Source organism: Macrobrachium nipponense, chromosome 2 (assembly GCF_015104395.2).
Source record: "Macrobrachium nipponense isolate FS-2020 chromosome 2, ASM1510439v2, whole genome shotgun sequence".
Lineage (NCBI taxonomy): Eukaryota > Metazoa > Arthropoda > Malacostraca > Decapoda > Palaemonidae > Macrobrachium > Macrobrachium nipponense.
In genome coordinates, this window is record NC_087201.1 from 33,126,122 (window position 1) to 33,146,406 (window position 20,285).

Genomic DNA, 20,285 nt, shown 5'->3' on the forward strand with positions numbered 1-20,285 from the left:
GACATCTCAAAGCATACTTTGGCAGTAAATTGGAATTTTCATAAATTGTAGAGATCACTGGATTGTTGTATCATGCTTATATATTGATAAATTATTATTGTATTAAAGTGTTTCCGGTGAACTGGAAAGAGGCTTTAGCTCAGAAACCCATAAAAAATCCTCTTGAGGTTAGTTAAAAGTAGACCTGTGTTAATGTATTTTATTTATTTCCACGAAACCATCGGTGAAATGAGGCATCATTCATAAAATTAGACGATTTTCATTAAAACAGGAATGAGCTTCGTGTCATGAAATCTTTGGAAATATCTTTTAGTGGCTTAACTTTTTTTTTTTTTTTCGAACTTCACGTACACGGTGCAGGGTTTAAACAGCGGGAACGGACCATGAACAAAAACGAAGTGATCTCTTTTAGAAAGTCTGTAAATTGTTACTAATACAGTTTTGTTTTTCATGAATGTTATAATATATGCTTCCAATAAGACTTAATATCTGTGACGAGTCTGGTGCAGTGGTTCTAACCTGGGGGGCATCAGCAATTTCCAGGGGAGGCGCGAGCCCTTGGAAAAAAAATTATCTAATTACATCGTTGGTTATTCTCTTAACAAGAGGGAAGAACTAATATTGAGAAGATTATGAAAAAATGCAAAAGTATCTCCTTATAACGTTACTTTCCTAGAGTCTACTACTCGAGATAGGCTCGTTGAGCTTCCCATGTTTTGTAATTACTGGCCTCTCCCTTCCTAACCCTCGAAACCCCTTCTCTTTCTCATATTTTCCCCCTTCATATCTGGGAGGGAATTTTACTCATAAATGCAAGGGGGTGTGAGAGAAAGGACCAGCTCTTAAGAGGGGGCGTGGTGATTAAAAAGGTTAAGAACTATTGGTCTAATGCATAGGCATCACAATATAATTTTAGCCGTAGTCGTCCAATAACTAGAGCAGGTGGGTGAAGCAAAACTTGCAAGAAGAAGTTTTTGTTTACGTTTCATTGCCTGAGACAACGCCCACTAATCCTGGATTCCTAGTGGTCCTTGATTACCGCGAGGGAAGAAAGTCTGTCTTTTGAACATATTTTCGAGAGTTCTCTTGTGTCGACATTGTTCAGAATCCTCAGCATGAATAATAAGCAAGTAGAAGTGATCGTGAATCCGCGTCTGGTCAACCTATGGTTTACCTGAATCCATAGGTGTATTTAATGCCATAATAGGCTACTATCCTATATGCTAGAGGCAGCTAGCCTAGCCTAGCTTTCAAAGTCATTTATTGACGTAGACATACATTTAGGTTTTAACTTTGCCATATCGTAGTTTACTTGGTTCTTTTTTAATTATGTATTGGTAATTTTACGGAAGACTCCAGTTAGGTAGCCATTTTGGCATGAAACCCCATTTTGGGTTATGCAGAAATGGCTAGGAAATGATAGGGGAGACAACCGAGTGGACTAGCTGATCCAGTCTTGGCTGCTTGTTGATCCACCCTTCGAAAAAGTACTTTAACACGTCCTGACACTGGAGATGGGCGCCAGTCATGAGTCATTGGTGGTGAGAGCAACACCTCGAGACCTCTACTCTCCTTTCGAAGTAAGTATTTTCTTCAAAGTTAGAAATTAAGGTCATATTTTAAGATTAAACAGAAGTTAGTGGAAACAACTGACTGGACTAAAACAGAAGTTAGTGGAAACAACTGAGTGGACTAGTTGATCCAGTCTAGCCCGCTTATTGATCCACCCTCTGAAAAAGCACTTTAACACGTCCTGACACCGGAGATGGGCACCATTCACGAGTCATCGGGTGATGGGAGAAACACCTCGAGGCCTCTACTCTCTTTTCGAAGTAAGCAAAAATACTTTTTCGGAGGGTGGATCAACAAGCAGGTAAGACTGGATCAGCTTGTCCACTCAGTTGTTTCCCAAAATGAAAGTCTAGCCATGCACAGTGCAAACATACCTCCATGACACTTTCAAAATTTTTACTTAAAACACGAAAAATGTAGAAGATTGATGCCATCTTGATGTTTGCGGAGTCCTTGTGTCAACAAACTTCCCATTTCCTGTGCTAAATCAGCACACCACTTGTACCCATAGACGCCGGGGCACTTTCTTCACAGCAATTGTGCACAATAACAACATCCGCTTGGCTTCCTAAGAAACTAACGATTTTTCGGTAGAAAGATGAAGAAGCGTGCACTAGATAATTATTTAAATAAATAGTTAAACAGCAGTATAAGGTCATGAATTGCATAAGTTTTTTACATATTCATGATTATTAATTTGAAAATATTTGTTGTTGAAAAAGTAACTAGATTCCTGACTCAAATATCAACAGTTTTGCTGTGAACAGTACCTATGGCGTCGTTCATACTCTCCTATTTTTTATCAGTGTTGCCAATTGGTATGTGTTTACCCTCCAAATTTGGTATAAGACTTACACAAAACCGGGGAATTAAGTGAAATTAGCGCATCTATTTGTAGTATACGTATATACATATTAGAGCAATTTTATCATTATTGCATTACTAAGACAACTAGAATTCATGGAAACAGTTTGTAAATGCATGGGCGTATGTGTTAAGCTCCACTAAATTGGTAACAATGAAATTTTGCCGTCGTCTGCTCTGCTTTAGAAATATCTGTAATTTTTTGGTGTTAATTTGGTTGCAAAAAAGGGATAATAGACATGAATTAAAATAAACATTTTGAAGCAACATAAAGTAAAGTTAAACTAAATAATAGTAAGTAAACAATTAAGGGAATAGCTTTGCACCTCACAAACAGCGTAGTTTTGTGCTGCCCGCAACTGTGTTTGTGGAATGAAAGCTTAGGAACCAGGAACCACAACATAGTTCAAGTGGAATTTGGAGTGAATTAAGACCAAAATGTGTATAATTACAATCAAATAAGCACTGTGGAGTTTCAGTTTTAATGGCAGTAAGGATAAAACCACCGATTACAAGGTAAAAACAAATTTTAGTTCAAACCATGACCGTGGGAATAAGAAGTTTCATCTTTCTCTAATATAGGCAACAAAATGTTGTTTTATTGTGCTGATTACAACTGCAATCTTGAGTAAGATCAATAAACGTTACATATATACGCTAATATTTTTCAAATGAGCTCTGGGAAGGACATGAGATCCATGCCGGTTATGAACGGCACCTCAGTCAGTCGGCGCCATATTGGATTTAAAAACTGCCTTGAAAACATATTTTACTAAGACCTCACATGCTTATTTTAGTTTGTATGGTGCTTTCATATATCACATTATGTTGACGAAACTTCAATCTTTTGAATGTTATGCTTAACGATGTAATTGTATTCTTGTTTCACCAATTAAATATCGAGTGAATAAGGCTGATCCACCTGATGACGATGGATCCAAAGCTGTGTTTCCCCCTATACTACATTTAGTTTTTAACTTTTCCATATCGTAGTTTACTTGGTTCTTTTAAAATTATTTATTGGTAATTTTACGGAAGACTCCAGTTAAGCCATTTTGGCATGAAACCCCATTTTGGGATATGCAGAAATGGCAAGGAAATGATAATAGGGCATTAAAAGAACGTAAAAATACCAACCTAATGGAACCTAGAGGGTTGTTTACGGGTTACAATTTTCCCATATTAGCTATGGAGGGGGTGGGAGTGCTGTACCTATTGTTTTACTACTACCTAGCCTAAGGCGTAATTTGAATATACTACCTAATTTTTTCTCTCTTGTTAAGCAATTATGTAAGTTATGTATCGAGAAGAAATTTTTTGTTTTGATGTGTTTTACCCAAGAAAAATAGCCTATAGGCTAAATTAGAATGTGGCAGGTGCCTGGAGTTTTCTGAAAAATAATCTAATTATTGCTGCTGTTAGGCCTATTAGTATCCCAGTTTCTCAGCCATTAAAAATATTGTTAATCGCAGCCTAGTTATGAATAGCCCAAAAGCTGAAGTCTTTGATACCTATTACCTGATGCTGTATATAATTGTAGGGTGAGATGGGGGAATACCGACCTATTAGTAGAAAAATTGCCTAAAAATTCCATTTTGTCCCCAAAACAAACTACACAACATGGCCCACCTATGGTATACATATAAATCCTCAACTCAAAGAATGAGAGTCATATTTTGCACTTTAAAAATTTTTGCGACATCTGATAAACAGACAATGTGATGGCAGAAACCTGTGGCTCACATGTTGTTTACAAATGTGGTTGCTGCGTTGGTGTTGAGTTTCGGCACAAACTTTGAGATAGTTTTCGTACTAGAGCATTCGGTCAGTGTTCCCCCTCGGTCTGTATTCACCCACCTTACCCTAATGGTTTATCTTGATGCTAAGAATATTTGCTGGTAAATTTTTACTTTATCACCTCAACCGCACTCATGGGAATGAATGTTGTAACATAAAAGGTAATGAATATTTTGGTAACAGTCAAATTGTGATAAATTTCAGTATGATTTTACTATTAAGTATATTAAGGAGTCTTAAGAGCACAGCATAAAAGTTCTAGTATTGATTTGTGGGAGGAAAGTATAATCTCCATGCCTTTTTCTTCAGTCTGTTATTTAACTTTTATATGTTGTCTACTGGCTTTGTTTTTCACTCAACTCTTGACAAAACACCTGAATTAAAACATGTTAATTTATACTTTGATATTAATTCTTGATAATGGAATTATTTTTTATTGTGTTTTTAAGTTTCCTTAATATGCTTAATTTGAAAATTATAGTACTAAATTCTATCGGAGATTTATTGTAAGGGTCTTTAAAAACATACCTTCAAATGTTGTTACTCACATGGACTTTTTCTAAGTATTTTTTTTATGTTTTGATATTTATGTGAGTGGGGCTCCCAATCAGATTTTATTTTGTGCATTGTGGTTAAAGATGACTAGTGTATTTGAACCATGTGTCCTAGGGTAGGTTAGATTAATTACATCCTTGTTTTTTGCTTTTTTTCCCCCTACCCCCCAAAAAAAAAAACATTTTCCCAATGTGGTCTCCCATAATTGTATGATATGAGTGGTCCATTATATCTAAAAGTTCTGATTTGACACCAAAATGCATGTCAGAAACATTCAAAGCTCACAATGAAACACAGATAAAGATATTTACAACTCTGGAAATTTCCAAAATCAATAAAAATTTACCAAAATAAAAAAACACTTGAAATGTAAGGTATTGAGAAATCAGTCTGTTATTTAGTATCATTTATATGTACATATTATAGTTGTTCTGCACTGTTTTGTGTGAAATACAAATCAGAGGTGTTTCTAAGTACTGGGATGTATCCTAATCTTACCTTCCCCATTCATACTTAATCAAGGCTGCTAGGTGTTAACTGAAATGAGGATTGTTCCTACACAGTATACAAACCCTTAGTCCTTTACTATCAGAATTAATTAAGGCGTGGTCCGGACACGGCCACAAAAATCTTTCAAACAAGGCAGTTCAGTAGTTGATTACTGGTCTGGTAGTTGGGAGTCTCCCCCCAACTGAATGTAAACATTTCAGTTTACTGTTGGCCAGTGTTAGGGAAAGACTTGTTCACTCTCTGCTCGAGTGTTCAGCTGGTTACTTTTAAATCCAGATGGGATTTTTCCTTGTTTTGTAGATATATGTTTATAACTGTGTTCTTTGTTTGTTTGATTCTAATATCTAAATGCCAACCCAAAAATCACAATTGCTTAATTGTGCCCCTGGCCGGTGGTGTCTCAGGGTGCAGGGTAGGAAGTGCAGTAGCTTCCACTCTTCCGTTGATGTAGATCCCCACGCCCTGTGTTCCCCCTGCCAAGGGCGTGAGTGTGATATGAATGACTGTTGTGCTGAGTTTTGTGATTGGTCTACAGCACAGTGGGGGAGGTTTGCCGAGAGGAGACAGTATCATAGGAAGATGCTCTTGCCTGTGGTTGGGGGTAACATGCCTCCTACCATGCCCTTGGTAGTTAACCCTTCATCTTCTTACCTCTCTCCCATCAGTTGTCCCATATGTAGTTGCTGCTTCTCCTTCGGGGGAAGCCTCACCTTCGTCTTCCTCTTTGACTCATCGGGTGAGGAAGAATAGTTTGACCTGTGGACCAGGGCAGCACTCCTCTAGGGATCTCCACTTGCTCCGAAGGTTCTCCTTTGGGGCGAGGGGGTACCCTTCCCATTAGCCCGACTTTGTCTTCTGCAGGTGAAGTGTCCGGTTTGGATCAGGCGTGGGCTTCTATGGGCTTGGTGGTAACTCATGCTGTAGTCACCTTCACTACATCTACGATGACTCAGCACAGCTTTGGTGTTGCGCACCACTTGGTTTATGCACACCACCCAACCAATGTGATCCCTACAGTGGTTTTTGGTACACGTGCCCAACTGCCAGCTTACCATTTCCAAGCGCCTGTAACTTCAGTACCATCTCCTCCTGGTTTTGGTGTGGCACCCATACCTGTTCCTGTGGTTCCAGCTCCTCCTCTGTCACCCCTAGTGGTGGCAGAGGTGACCCTGCCAGCTGCTCCTGTTGTGGTTCCTGGGCCTGCTCCTGCACCTGCCGAGTCATCTGGTGCACCTCGGATGCCCCTGACAACTCTCTTGCAGAAGTTGGCAGAGAAGAAGTTGAAGAAGAAGAGGGTCTGGGTAGGTGTCTTAGTCTTCATCGTCGTCATCTGCCACCTCTTTACCTCTCTTTTCAAAGTCTTCTCGGCCTAAGAAGATGAAGGTACTAGCTTCTCTGCCCTCTGAGAACTCTCGTCACGAGGCTTCTAAGGATCTGCATATTCTTGCCAAGGAAGTAGTTGGCTCTCTCATTGGCTTGCCTGCTCCTTCAGGAGTGGGAACTGTAACACGGTCCCCAGGGTCTAGTGTCACAGGAGACCCAGGAGTTCGGACTAAGGTTGGTTCTTCTGTCTCTAGTTGCAAGAGTTCTGCCTCTGAAACTGGGGCTGTGTTGGGTACACATTCACGAGTCTCCCGGAGTTTGCACCCCTCCAAGGGGGGCTGTGCATCCACTGTCAGTGATGGAGAGACCTCTCACTGTCGTGACAGCAGTGCAGGACGAGAGAAGGGACCGAGCCGTGCTGGTGACTCATCTCTATCTGTGAAAGCCAAGCCTGGTTCCTCATCAGGTCACTCAGGTGCTACAAAGATGTAGCTGTCTCTCGGGACAAGGCATCTGGAGGAGCTAAGAGGATATCCCCTGTCCAGTCCTCTTCACATGAGGTTTTAGCCTTGAAAAGGAGTGAGATGTGTCTTGAAGATGGTGCATGTTCTCACCAACCTGCTAGCCATGTGGCCTCGCTTGACTCTCGCCTGCAGTCATGTGAGCAACAGAGTATGACATGGCTGAGCACGTCACCAGCACTCTCCTCGGGAAAGCATCTCGCCTTGGTGACCATGCTCTCCTAGATCCGCGCTGCCTTCATCACCACAGGTTGATGATCGCACGCAACTCATTCCTCCTAGCAGTGCTGCTGGTAGGACAGATGAGAGCATCCAATTCTCCCCTTCTTTTCCCTCTACTTCCTCAGGATACACAGGGAGGGGCATGGTGTATAGGAGGAATTCTGTAGAGTGCTGTCCGCAGGGTTCAACAATGGGGGCCTATGTTCCTGGAGGGGTTCTCCCTCTGGGGAGAGTAGATCAGGAAGGCCATTCTCTCAAAGGACTTGAGGGCCCTTTGCCTAGAGATTCTGACACCCCCAAGATACAGGGGACCTTCAGTGAGATCATAGCGCTAACTCATCAGCACAACAATCTCGGGGGTAGCAATCACAGGCTCTTCTCTGGTAGACTGCCCCTCTTGACTCAAATCCTCTAGGGGCCCTAAGAAGGAACCCAGGGTTTTGACGGGACTGCCATGGTTTGCACTTGCTGACGGAGTATTGGGCCAAGTGAACAATCTTGTCTCATGACATTAAAATTCTTTTTGGTCCAGTCGATCAGGCAAGCTGCTTCCCGCTCCTCTACCTCGTCAGAGGCATTTTTACACTTCCTTGGAGAGGTCTCTACTGAATAAACAGGTTGAGGTGGACCTGGTTCATCTTGGTCCCGGTTTGTCATTGCAGCTTCTTACTGCAGAGGGTGTATCCCTCTCTCAGCAAGAGGCAGCGACCCTGGAGGCTACCACCATGGCAGCTGATCTCCAGGAGTCTCCTGGCTAGACCTGTGGCTTTTCACAGTGTCTAAGGTTGCTGCTTCTTCTGGAGTTATCGTTCCAGAAGAAGACTCAGCCTGCGGAAGACTGTGCATGACTAGAGGTAGGGCTATTTCCTACCTGGCCCACTAGACAGCAACCTGTGGGCGAACTTGGTGCTCAAGAGAAGGGACACTTTTCTCTCTCACATAGCCAGGTCTGTCGGTCCCAAGTCAGTCTTGACCCTTTGCAATGGACCTTTATTGGGTTCTGCCTCTCTCTTCAACAGAGAGCAGGTAGGTGCTGCGGTAGACAAGCGCCAGGATAATGATAAAGACCGCCTTGTCCACCAGGCAGTGGCAAAGACTTCTGGGTCTTTGCGTTCCACTGCAGCTAGACCTTCGAGTCTAGCTAGCTCTTCCTCGTCCCCTGAGAAGTCCTCCTCTGTAAGGGTGTCCGTGGAACGACTCAGCCTTCTTGTCTTTGGGAAAGGGGGTTGAAGAAAAGAAGAAGAAGGGGAAACACTAGGTCAGCGTTCCCCTCCAGCTGCTGCCGTTGGTTGGGAGATGCCTATCGAGCCATTGGGCAACATGGCAGAAATATGGAGCGGAGGCCTGGGTAATGGGCTTCCTTCAGGTGGGATATCTACTTCCCTTCAGGTCTCCGCCACATCTCACCAACCACCCCGTCTGTCTGCGGTCGTACCTTGAAGGTTCACAGAAGACCAAGCACTATTGCGTGAAGTGCAGATGTTGAGCAAGGGCACTGTAGAAGTCATGTTGGGCTGGTCCCAGGGTTTTACAGCTGAGTCTTTCTCGTAGAGAAGACCTCAAAGGGGATGGAGATCAGTCATAGACCTCTCCCTTGAACCGATTTGTTCACCAGACTCGGTTCAAGATGGAGACGGCACGTACTGTGCTGGCCTCCATCAGGGGGAACGACTTCATGCTTATGGTGGACTTGAAGGATGTGTATTTCCAGGTGCCCATCCATCAGTTGTTCTGCAAGTACCTTTGCTTTGTCCTGGGGGAGACAGTTTACCAATTGAGGGCCCTCTGTTTTGGGCTCTCGACCGCTCCCCAGCTGTTCATGAGTGTTCACCTTGGTGTCGGCTTGGATACATTTGCACGGGATACGTCTGATCGCAGACTGATCGCAGTCTGATCGCAGGGATCGCAGACGGATGATTTTCAGACTCTCCTATTTGTGGTATTTTTCACTGAGAAATATTCACAGATTACTGTATTTTTATATCATCTGCATGACTAATGCACTTTTTGTGATAAAACTATTCAAATACTCAGGCATAACAATTTTTGGATTTTTTTTTGTGTTTTAATTATCAAAATAGGCAGTTCTAAGTATGTTTAGTGGGCTTTTAAGTATTTGCGGTTTTTAACTATTCGATATGGGGTCCCTACTGTATACTTACAATTAACCCTTTAACGCCGAAGGGGTATAATAAAAATCGTCTCCCGTATGCCGGCGGGGTCTGGGAGTGAGCGCCGAAGCGGCAAAAATGTGTTTTAAAAAAATCACAGCACGCTTAGTTTTCAAGATTAAGAGTTCATTTTTGGCTCCTTTTTTTTCATTGCCTGAAGTTTAGTATGCAACCATCAGAAATGAAAAAAAATATCATATATAAATAATGGGATATATGATAGCGCAAAAAAAAAATTTCAGATATAATTTTATTCAAATCACGCTGTGAACAAAAGGGTTAAAGCTAACGAGTTAGTTTTTTTCTGTTGTATTGTACACTATATTGCGATCATTTTGGTAGATAACACATTGCAAAACGATCAAGGCAACACAGAGAAAGTATTATCACAAAATGATGCATGAATTCGTAACGCACGGACATAAAAAAAAAGCTGTTTTCAAAAATTCACCATAAATCGAAATATTGTGCTAGAGACTTCCCGTTTGTTGCCAAATGAAGGTAATTGATTGAATATTACTAGACTATAAATGTTGTAGCTTACAATTGCAGTTTTCGACCATTTCGGTCGAGTTAAAGTTGACCGAAGGACGAATTTTCTCTATTTATCGTTATTTATTTGAAAATATTTCAAAACTGATAAAAGCTACAGCCATAGGTTGTTTATTGTTGTATTCTACATGAAATTGCGCACATTTTCATATATAAAGATTTATGTAACGGCTAATTTAAAATGGTGCAAACATTACGACAATCGGATGAAAAAATGTCTGATTTTTTCGGAAGAGCTACCGCGCGGACGTAAGGAAAAAGTTTATTTCATAAATTCACCATAAATCGAAATATTGTGTTAGAGACTTCCAATTTGTGGCAAAATAAAGTTAAATTATTTAATATTACTAGAATGTAATAGTTTTAGCTTAAAATTGCGTTTTTCGACCATTTCGGTCGAGTCAAAGTTGTAGAATACAACAAAAAACAACCATGGGTTGTTTTTTGTTGTATTCTACATGAAATTGCACACATTTTCATATATAAAACTTTATGTAACGGCCAATTTAAAATGGTGCAAACATTACGACAATTGGACAAAAAAATTTCTGAGTTTTTTCGGAAGAGTTACCGCGCGGACATAAGGAAAATGTTTTTTTCATAAATTCATCATAAATCGAAATATTGTGCTAGAGACTTCCAATTTGCTGCAAAATAAAGGTAAATGATTGAATATTACTAGAATATAAGAGTTTTAGCTTACAATTACGTTTTTTACCATTTCGATCGAGTCAAAGTTGACCAAAGGTTGATATTTTGGCACTTATCGTTATTTATATGAAAATATTTCAAAACTGATAAAAGCTACAACCATGGGTTGTTTTTAGTTGTATTCTACATGAAATTCCGCACATTTCCATATATAAAACTTTATGTAACGGCTAATTTAAAATGGTGCAAACATTACGACAATCGGACGAAAAAATTTATGATTTTTTGCTACTTTTCAGGGACCCAACCAGGTCGCCCACCTGTTGTAACAGACCAGCATTGGAGTCCAAAGCCGGAGCTGCTGCGGAGGTGGAGGGGTGGCTCTGAATTGGAACCAAGGGTAGCGGAACTGACGACTCTGCCGGAGTGTGAGATCTCTCTCTGGAGGATTTACTCCTCGAGGACTTAGAGCCGGACCCAGAAGCTTTAGATCTCTCTGCTCCGGGATTCCTAGCCGGAGACTTACGAGAGGAAGATGACGCCGAAGCCGTCTTCTTAGACGACGACGACATCTTTGTCAAGGATTTCACTGCTTGACCCTTGACCTTGGGTCTAACTGAAGCGTCAGGAGGAGTATATAATTTGTCACCCGTAAAGCCTTGGAAGGATGGAGAGGTTGCAGGAGTAGAAGAAACAGTTGCACCCAAGGGTATCCCTTGGGTGTCCACCTTACCTACCTCGACCAACAGGTCGTCTACACCTACCATAGGTTCTACATTAATATCCAACGTCGCGACTTCCGAGGAGATGTCCTGGCCTTGGTCAGTCAATGAGGCAGCCAGCTGTTGCTGGATGAAGGCGATAGTCGGGGCCGCCTCTACTGGATCGACGTATCCTGTCGCCTTGCCTCCGGGGAAGATTAGTACCGCCAACCTTTTCTCCAGGATGTAGGGCATACCCTTGGCGGCGTTCTTCCCGAAACCGCCGACCCAGGCCCGCAGGGTTGCCAGTGCGGTATCCCTCACGGCCGGCGCCTGGAAGAGAGGGTATTGATTAGATTTAAGAATAACTTAAAACTAAAACTAACTTAAAGCATAACTTAAAATTATAGGGGCTATAAGGCCCCTTGAATTTACCTTAAGTTAGAGTGATTGATGTAAAACTTAAGCACTAAAACAGATGAGGACCAGCTACCGGAGATGGTATACTTACCCCGTCTAAAAGCTGGCTCACCAGATCGTAACATATGGTACACGTCTCATGGTACCAGACCTGGATGTCCCCGTGCGGAGTCGCGCATGGAGCATGGGACCGGCCCAAACTTCGTGTCCACATGGGTCCTGAAGTGTGGCGGCGCATCCCGGATGCTCACAGTTGGTGGTCTGTAAGTGGAAAGACACATGAGTATCTTAAAGAATATCACTTACAGGCTAAAGGACAGAAGAACTCCGTTGCATGCCGGAGCTCGGAAAAAATTCGGGCATAGCCCCTCCCTTAATCGCCTGAATAGGCTATAAACCCCGGAGGTATCCGGTGAAACATGAAGGGAGGGGGAATGGTTTAAGGTACTTAAGATAAACTTAATAGTTTAACATAATAGATCTTAAACCTAAAAGCTCGAACGTACCGGACTAAGTCCAGTGCGTGGCGGAGTGTATAACTCAGTGAAACGGAGAGGTTAGAAGTGACCGACTGTATGTTCCGGTCCACCCCGTGGGGTAGACTAGCACCTTTCCGCTGGATGCCAGGTCTCCGGTGGTAAAGGAGCCCTAGTAAGGTGGGAAAGAGCAAGGGGCATACAGACTCGGGCTAGTAACGGAGCGACGGAGTAGTAACGGAGGGGGGGGGGGAAAGGCCAGTCCCCCCCACCTTACCATCCGACCGGACCGAGAAGCCGGAGAGGTCGAGTCCAGTCTGGGTCTGTCCCGTCCCTCTACCCCCTCCGCCTGGGGGGAGAGAGGAGCAGGCTCGGGTATGCGGAGCGAGCATGGGCAGGCCTAGCCACCCCCCCCGACCCTATGGAAGAGCGGGAGGGGGGCAAGGTGACTGGACAGGCGTCTGGCTGCCTCGTGATCACATAGTGACCACGGGGCGATAAGAACAACAACCTAAGCCTAGAACATAACCAACTGATCAGAGAGATGCTATCGGGAAGCAACCGAGCTGAAAAGCGGTAACATAAAGGCCCAATGGGCCATGACCTAGGCTAAGCGAGCCAGACGCCTAACTAACCTAACAATATCACAAAAATATACAATATGAATAACAAAATGAAAGAAAGAAAACAAAATAGTAGGAGAAAAAATCCAGGAGTGTACGACTAACCCGAAGGCAAGTCTACCACTCAAAGCTAGCCGAGGCCGATACTAAGAGCCGTGGCTAGGGTCTGGATGGAAGAGCCTACATAAGGTAAAAGACATGCATGCATGACAAAACCGTGTAGACCTTACCCTAAACAAAGCGGATAATAAAAATAGAGCGTACAAAAGCCAGGGGAAGTTCTGGGTATGGGCGACCCAGAACGGACCCACCACGAGGCAGAACCATGCTGCCATGCTTCCGACCTAGAGACCGTATTTATACCTAAAAAACGGCAAATACGTGCTCAGGGCCGGAAAAACCAATTAGCAATAAACATTGAGTACTTAACTTAGCTGCTGCGATGGCTGCACGCTCCATAGTAATAAAATCCAAAGGAAAGGGCACAAAAACACAGAGAAGAAAATGGCACGTGTGTCTCGTGTGCGCTAACTGAAAAGGATGGCCACCAGAGGCGCAGCAGTCGGCAGCATGGGATGGAGTAGTAGTAGTAGGTGCTGCCCACTCTGTGGGTCGGCTCTCCTCTTGGGGGATTTTGTAGTGGGAGAATTCTATTGGCATTTGGCTCGTGGTAGTGGTCTCACTCGCCATAGTGTTCATATCGACACTCTCTGGGAGAGTGAGCGAGTCAGTTATACTGACCTTTTTCTTTATTTATTTATTCTCTGGTATGTGTTAGTACATTTACCCTAGAAATAATAGATTAAAGGATATTTCGCTGGCGACACGAGCCAATCGCCCAGAAATAGATTTTTCCTTACGTCAAAATCCCTTTTTTTCATAAATTCACCATAAATCGAAATATTGTGCTAGAGACTTCCAATTTGTTGCAAAATGAAGATAAATGATTGAATATTACTAGAATATAAGAGTTTTAGCTTACAATTGCGTTTTACGACCATTTCGGTAGTCAAAATTGACCGAAGGTTGAAATTTTGGCACTTACCGTTATTTATATGAAAATATTTCAAAACTGATAAAAGCTACAACCATGAGTTGTTTATTGTTGTATTCTACATGGAATTGCACACATTTTCATATATAATACTCCATTTAACGGCTAATATAAAATGGTGCAAAAATTATGTCAGTGACAAAATAATTTCTGAGATGTGTCGCTGATACTTTTTAGTGCGATAAGAAAGAAATTCGCGCTTGCGCGCCTGCGTAACTATTGTAAACAAAACAACACCTTGATCCGTGAGCTCCCAGCATCCCTCAAGGCGCGTGATTCAAAAGTTTTCGCCTAGTAGGCCTATAACTATTTTTCCGTGAATTTTTAAACAAACTTTTTTTATATCGACGTACCATACGTCCAATCGGCACCCAATAGACCATTTATATCAATGTTTAATACATCCAATCGGCATTAAAGGATTAATTAACCAAGTAATTACAGAATTGGAGCCCGCCCTCCTCCCCTCTCATGGACATAGTAGGTTACAAATGAATTGAGCTCTTCAGCTGTGTTGCACCTATTCTTTCCCAGAAGTGGACGGGACTAGATACCTTCACTAGAACAATAGAAGTGCTACTGCAAATTTCAAAATGCAAGATGCCGCGATAGTTAGAAACTATATCTATGTAATTACGTATTGGGTAAATATGTACATATGAAACTTAATTTTATTGTGAAAATATCATTTTTGAGAGGGATAGACAATTCTGACTCAGAAGTATTGTTTGTTAAATCTACTTTATCTACTAATTTTGAATATTTTTCCTCTCCTGGAGAAGGTACCAGGTGGTTCAAGTTGCAGTTGCCATGTGTGTAATTAAGGAAACCCCACCAAATGTTACACCGAGAGAATTTGCCTATAATTTACAGAAAGCAGTGTCATTAAAGGTAAGTTATGTCTATTGCAGTGTGGACCATTTCTCAACTCATGTGAGACTAGATTAAGTCAGGAAATAGGTGAATGCATTTCTTTCATACATTAAAATAAGGCATGGGTACAGTATGCATTTCTTTCATACATTAAAATAAAACATGGGTACAGTACATCTTTTTTGTACAATTATAAAATCTTTTCTAATTTTATTTACTAATAATAGTTCATAAAATGTTTAATGAATTTAGGTTTTGAAAAGATCATCATGGTTCTAAGCCTAACTAATGAGCCTATTGGTCAAGTTGGTTGGTTAGGTTACTTTACTGGTTGTTTTGGTTTTTAATTTCCATCACAGAGTTTCATGTTGGAGCAATCAGATGATATTAAGCATCTCTTAATGATGTTCTTCTTTGTCTCATAAGTGCAGGATTATATACTGATTTGAAATTGCTCAATGTTTGGTGTGTAAAGGTTTTTATTTTTTTATTTGTTTAATTTCCTGTTTTACAGTTTAGATTTTCAAAATATCAAACAAAACATGCTTGGAATATGTATTTATATGTTGATTTTTATGTGATACTATTGGTTTGGCTGGATGATATCCTTTTTATGCAGGAAATTTCTTTCCATGTCCTGATACACCCTCTGTCTGAAGTTTACCTTCAGTTTGTAATTGTAGGGAAAGTGTACCTAGTTCCTACACAATAGTATACAAACCCTTGGTCCTTTACAATAGAATTATAAAGGCAAAGCCTGGACACGGCTGCTGAAATCTTTCAAACAAGGCAGTTTAATTGGTAGTTAACTACCAGTCCCTCCCCACCAGACGTAAACATTCAAATTTTCTTTTGGCCGTCATTAGGGGAATGACGTGTATTCACTCCCTGCCCGACTGTTTGCTGATTTCTTTCTATCCCAGTGGGATTTTTCTATGTTGTTTGTGAAATACTCTTGTCAATATCTGTGTATAATTGTGTTTATTGTGTGTGTGTTTGATTTTTGGATATTCAAACCCACGAATCACAATTGCTTCAGAAGCCTGCCCCCGGTCGGCAGTGCCCAGGGTGCAGGGCAAGAAATGCAGTAATTTCTGCTCAAGCACTGATGTGGATCCTCACGCCCTGTGTTCCTTTAGCCGAAGGCATGAGTGTATAATGTTGATAACCTTTGTGTTGAGTGTTGTGACTGGTCTCCAGAGCAGTGAGGGAATTTTGCTGGGATGAGACGATATCAGAGGAAGACACCCAAGGCTGTGGTTAGGGGCAACATGCCCCCACCATGCCCTTGGTTGCTTATCCTTCGTCTTCCTATCTCTCCCGGCAATTGTCCTGTGCTCGCTGCTTCCCCTTCGAGGGAAGCTTCTGCTCCTCCTTCCTCTTCCAACTTGTTGGGGAAGGAAGAGTGTGGGGGTTGAGGGTGGGTGTTGGTGACTAGGACAACACTCCTCTGAGGGTCTCCTCTTGCTCCAAAGGGTCTCCTTCAGGGCGAGGGGGTAATACCCCTCCCATTAACCCAACTTTTTCTTCTTGAGGTGAGGTGTCAGGTTTGGATCAGGCGTGGGCTTCGCTGGGCCTTGTGGGAACCCCTTTTGTGAGTGTTTTGGTGGCACACCTGAATGGTACCAGTGCCAGCACTGCCGTAACTCACAGATTTGCTTTGGTTCCCACAATGGTCTTTGCACATCAACCGACTAATGTGATTCCTTCTGTGGTGATGGGCACATACCGCCATCTGCCAAGGCCCGTGACCTCAGTGCCATCCCCTCCTGGATTTGGGGTGGCACCCCTGCCTGTTCCTGCTGTATCTCTGTCACCCCTGGTGGTGTCAGAGGTTATCCCGCCTGTCGTTCCTGCTGCTGCTGTTCCCAGACCTGCTCCTGTACCTGCCGAGTTGTCTTTGGGGGACTTGACAGCTCTCGCGCTGAAGTTGGTGAAGAAGTCGAGGAGGAAGTCTCAAAAAGTGTCGTCATCCTCATGGTCGTTTTTGTCTGCCGCCTTTTTTCACCTCCCTCTTTGAAGGCTTCACAGCCTAAGAAAAGGAAGGTAGCTTATCCTCCCCCTAAGGAGTCTCATCATGAAACTTCTAAGGGTCTGCATCCTCTCTCCAAGCAAGTAGTTGGCTTTCTTGTAGGTTCGCCTGCTCCTTCGGGAGTGTGAACTATGGTACTGTTCTGAGGGTTTAGTGCTACAGGAGCCCCAGGAGTTCAGATTTGGGTTTGTTCCCCTGTCTCTAGTTTAAGGTCTTTGCCCCTGGAACCGGAGCTGTTGGGTTCTCGTTTGTGAGGTTCCCTGAATGCACAACCCTCTAAGGGGGAGATGGGCATCCACTGTTGGTGCCGGAGAGACCACTCACCATTTTGACAGTGGCTAAGGATGGGAGAAGGGATAGTCATGCAAGTGACTCGTCCCTCCCTACCTGTGAAAGGCAAGTCTGGTTCTTCAACAGGTGCCAGGGGAGATGTTGTCTCTCGGGGCAAGACATCGAGATTTGCTAAGAGGAGGCCCACTGTGCTGCCCTCTTCACATGACGTTTCAATCTTGAAAAGGACTGGGATGCGTCATGAGGATGGTACACGTTCTCGTCAAACTGTTGATCACGCGTCCCCGCCTGACTCTCACTTGCACAAGTGGACAAGTACAATGAGGATAAGCACATTGACAGTGCAACGAGAACCTCTGCACTCTCCTCGGGAAAACGTTTCGCAGAGGTGACCATGCTCACCTAGACACACATTGCCTTCATCACTGCAGGTTGATGATTGTACACGTCTCATCCAGGCTGGCAGGTCGAACAAGAGCATCAGATCCTCCTCTCCTATTCCCTCTATTTCCTTGGGTTACATCAAAAGGGGTGAGGTGGATAGGATGTGCAGGATTCAGCGATGGGGGCCTATGTTCCTGGAGAGGTTTTAGGATGCCATCGGATGTACGCCTATGTCGTACAGGATGGATCCAGGGGTCTGGTGAGGTTTTATCCCTGGGAGGATAGATCAGGAGGGCTGTTCTCTCAAAGTCCGGTGAGATCGTAACAGTAATTCATCAGCACTACGATCTCGGGAAAGCAACCACTGCCTCTTCTTCAAGAGACTGCCCCTCCAGGCTTGAATCTTTTTGGGGTCCTAGGAAGGAACCCAAAGTTTCGATAGGGCTGCTGTGATCTGCTCTTGCTGTTGGAGGTCAAGTGAATAATCTTGTCTCAGAACATGAGAATTCCCTTTGGTCTAATAGATGAGACAAAATAATTCTCCCTCTTAAGTTCGTCAAAGGCATTTCTACATGCCCTCGGACAGGTCTCTTCCAATGAAGCAGCTTCACCCAGACCTAGTTCGACTAGGTCCTGGTCTGTCATTGCAGCATCTTACTGCAGAGAGTGTAGCCCTCTCTCAGCAAGAAGCAGCGACCCTGGAGGCTACTGCTTTAGCAGCCCTCCAAGCAGTCTCTTGGTTAGATCTGTAGTTGTTCACAATATCTAAGGTTGCTGCTTCTTCTGGGTCTATCATCCCTTGAGAAGACTCAGCCTTTTGGGGGGGGAGACTGTGCCAGTCTGGTGGTAGGGCTATTTCCTACTTGGCCCACCAGATGGCAAACTTGTGGGCAAACCTGGTGCTTAAGAGAAGTGATGCTTTTCTCTCTTGTGTTGCCAGGTCTCTCAGTCCCACATTGGTTTTGACCCTTCGCAACAGACCTTTGCTGGGTTCTACCTCTCTCTTCAACAGAGAACAGGTAGATGCTGCTGTGAACAAGCATCGGGATGATGACAACCTTATTCACCAGGCAGTTGTGAAGATCTCTGGGTCCTCGCTCTTCGTGGCCAGACTTTTGAGTCTAACTAGCTTTTCCTCTCCCCCTAAGAAGTCCTCCTCTTCTAAGGGGATCTGTGGAATGACCCAACCTTCTTCCCTCCAGTCGAAGGAGACACAGTTGCATCCCTTTCAGCCCTCTGTGCTGTCTTGAAAGGGTGTTAAGGGAAAGAAGGGGAAATGCTAGGGACGTGTAAAGATTGTAATAAGTGTTATTATGTGGAATCAGGCAGGGGATTGGGTATAAGATTAGAAGAACATAAACAGTCACGTAGGATGGGGTCGAAATATAGTTCAATTGCCAGACACACGTCAAAAGTTAGGGCAGGTAATTGACTGGGAAGGAGCAAAAGTAATCTACAAAGTAATAGCGTAGGTAGTAGTTGAAGGGGCTCTTATCAATATTTTAAATGTGTTTAAGTTTAACAAAATCATTCACCCAAGAGGATGCATTTTTAAATTATTTTATTCTTAAAACTATAAATATTAGAAAAGATGTTGCACCACTCCTGCTAGCCAGGTTGTCTCTCCTTCTGCTTAGGCATTGAAAGGAAGAGCCCCCAATGCAGGTGCCGATGCTGATGGTATGGATGAGGAAACAGCTGAACAGACAGATGAAGCAATTCAACAACGGCGATTGGCTTGGTTTTTGGCCAGACAGCAGATTGACGACGGAATAACATGATTGTGATACTGTGTACTTGACTCGTTGCACATCCATGTATGTGATTCGTCCCGGGAACGTATACGTGGTTCATCTCATGAGCATGTACAAGGTTTGGCTGGAGATCATGTACATGTTGTTTCTTCTCTATCTGTATGGATATAGATACAGCAGCATCGACACTTTTTCTGCCGGACCAAAGGTGGGAGAAATTCAGGTCGCTGGCACATTCATTCCTGTCACAGACCGAACAGCCAGCTCACTAGTGGCAGGTCCTTCTCGGGATTTTGCCTTCTCTGAAGAAGCTGGTCCCTCATGGTCGCCTTCACCTTCGCTCTCTACAGTAGCGACTGAAGGAATTCTGGTCCCTGGCAGGAGACTCCCCTCTTCAGAGTTCCTCTGTCAGAAGAGGTGAGAAAAGACCTATGTTGGTGGTTAAATGACCAGAATCTCATGGTGGGAGCCCCTCTGCGTTCACCCCCTCCAGACATCCTCCTGTTTTTGGATGCCCCCCATGGACAGCTGGGTTGCTCATCTGGAAGATCTCCTTGCCTCGGGTGTTTGGAGTGTGGGGGACAAACTGTTCCACACCAACATTTTGGAGTTGAAAGCAGCTTTCCTAGGTCTGCAGGAGTTCTGGGAGAGGGTGGAGGGTCATTCCGTCATGCTGATGTCGGACAGCATCACGCGGGTCACCTATATGAACAAACGGATACCTGGTGTCTGGTCAACTGCATTCATTGACAGTTGAGATGCACCAGTGGGCGATCGACAACTCGGTGGAGCATGTCAGGACATGGCAGACAGGCTTTTTTGACATTTGGGGAAGGCCTATGCTAGACCCCTTTGCCACTTGCTTCAACAGGAAGCTGGAGATTTACTGTTCAGTGGTCCTGGATCCTCTTGCTCTAGCAGAGGACACCTTGAAGCATC

The 20,285-nt window shown here is 43.5% G+C and overlaps 1 protein-coding gene across 2 annotated transcripts in view; it reads left to right on the plus strand.

Annotated features, from left to right (window-relative positions):
• Positions 1 to 817: 817 nt before the first annotated feature.
• Positions 818 to 20,285, plus strand: part of LOC135220517 (uncharacterized) — a 121,000-nt gene continuing 101,532 nt past the window's right edge. Inside the window, exons 1-2 of one of the 2 annotated variants that reach the window (XM_064257670.1) lie at positions 818 to 942; positions 14,795 to 14,903. In XM_064257670.1, coding sequence (XP_064113740.1) covers positions 14,823 to 14,903 — 81 coding nt within the window. In that variant the 5' untranslated portion in view covers positions 818 to 942; positions 14,795 to 14,822. Of the gene's footprint in view, positions 943 to 976; positions 1,127 to 14,794; positions 14,904 to 20,285 lie in introns of those variants that run through there. The other variant, XM_064257669.1, reaches the window with a different exon arrangement.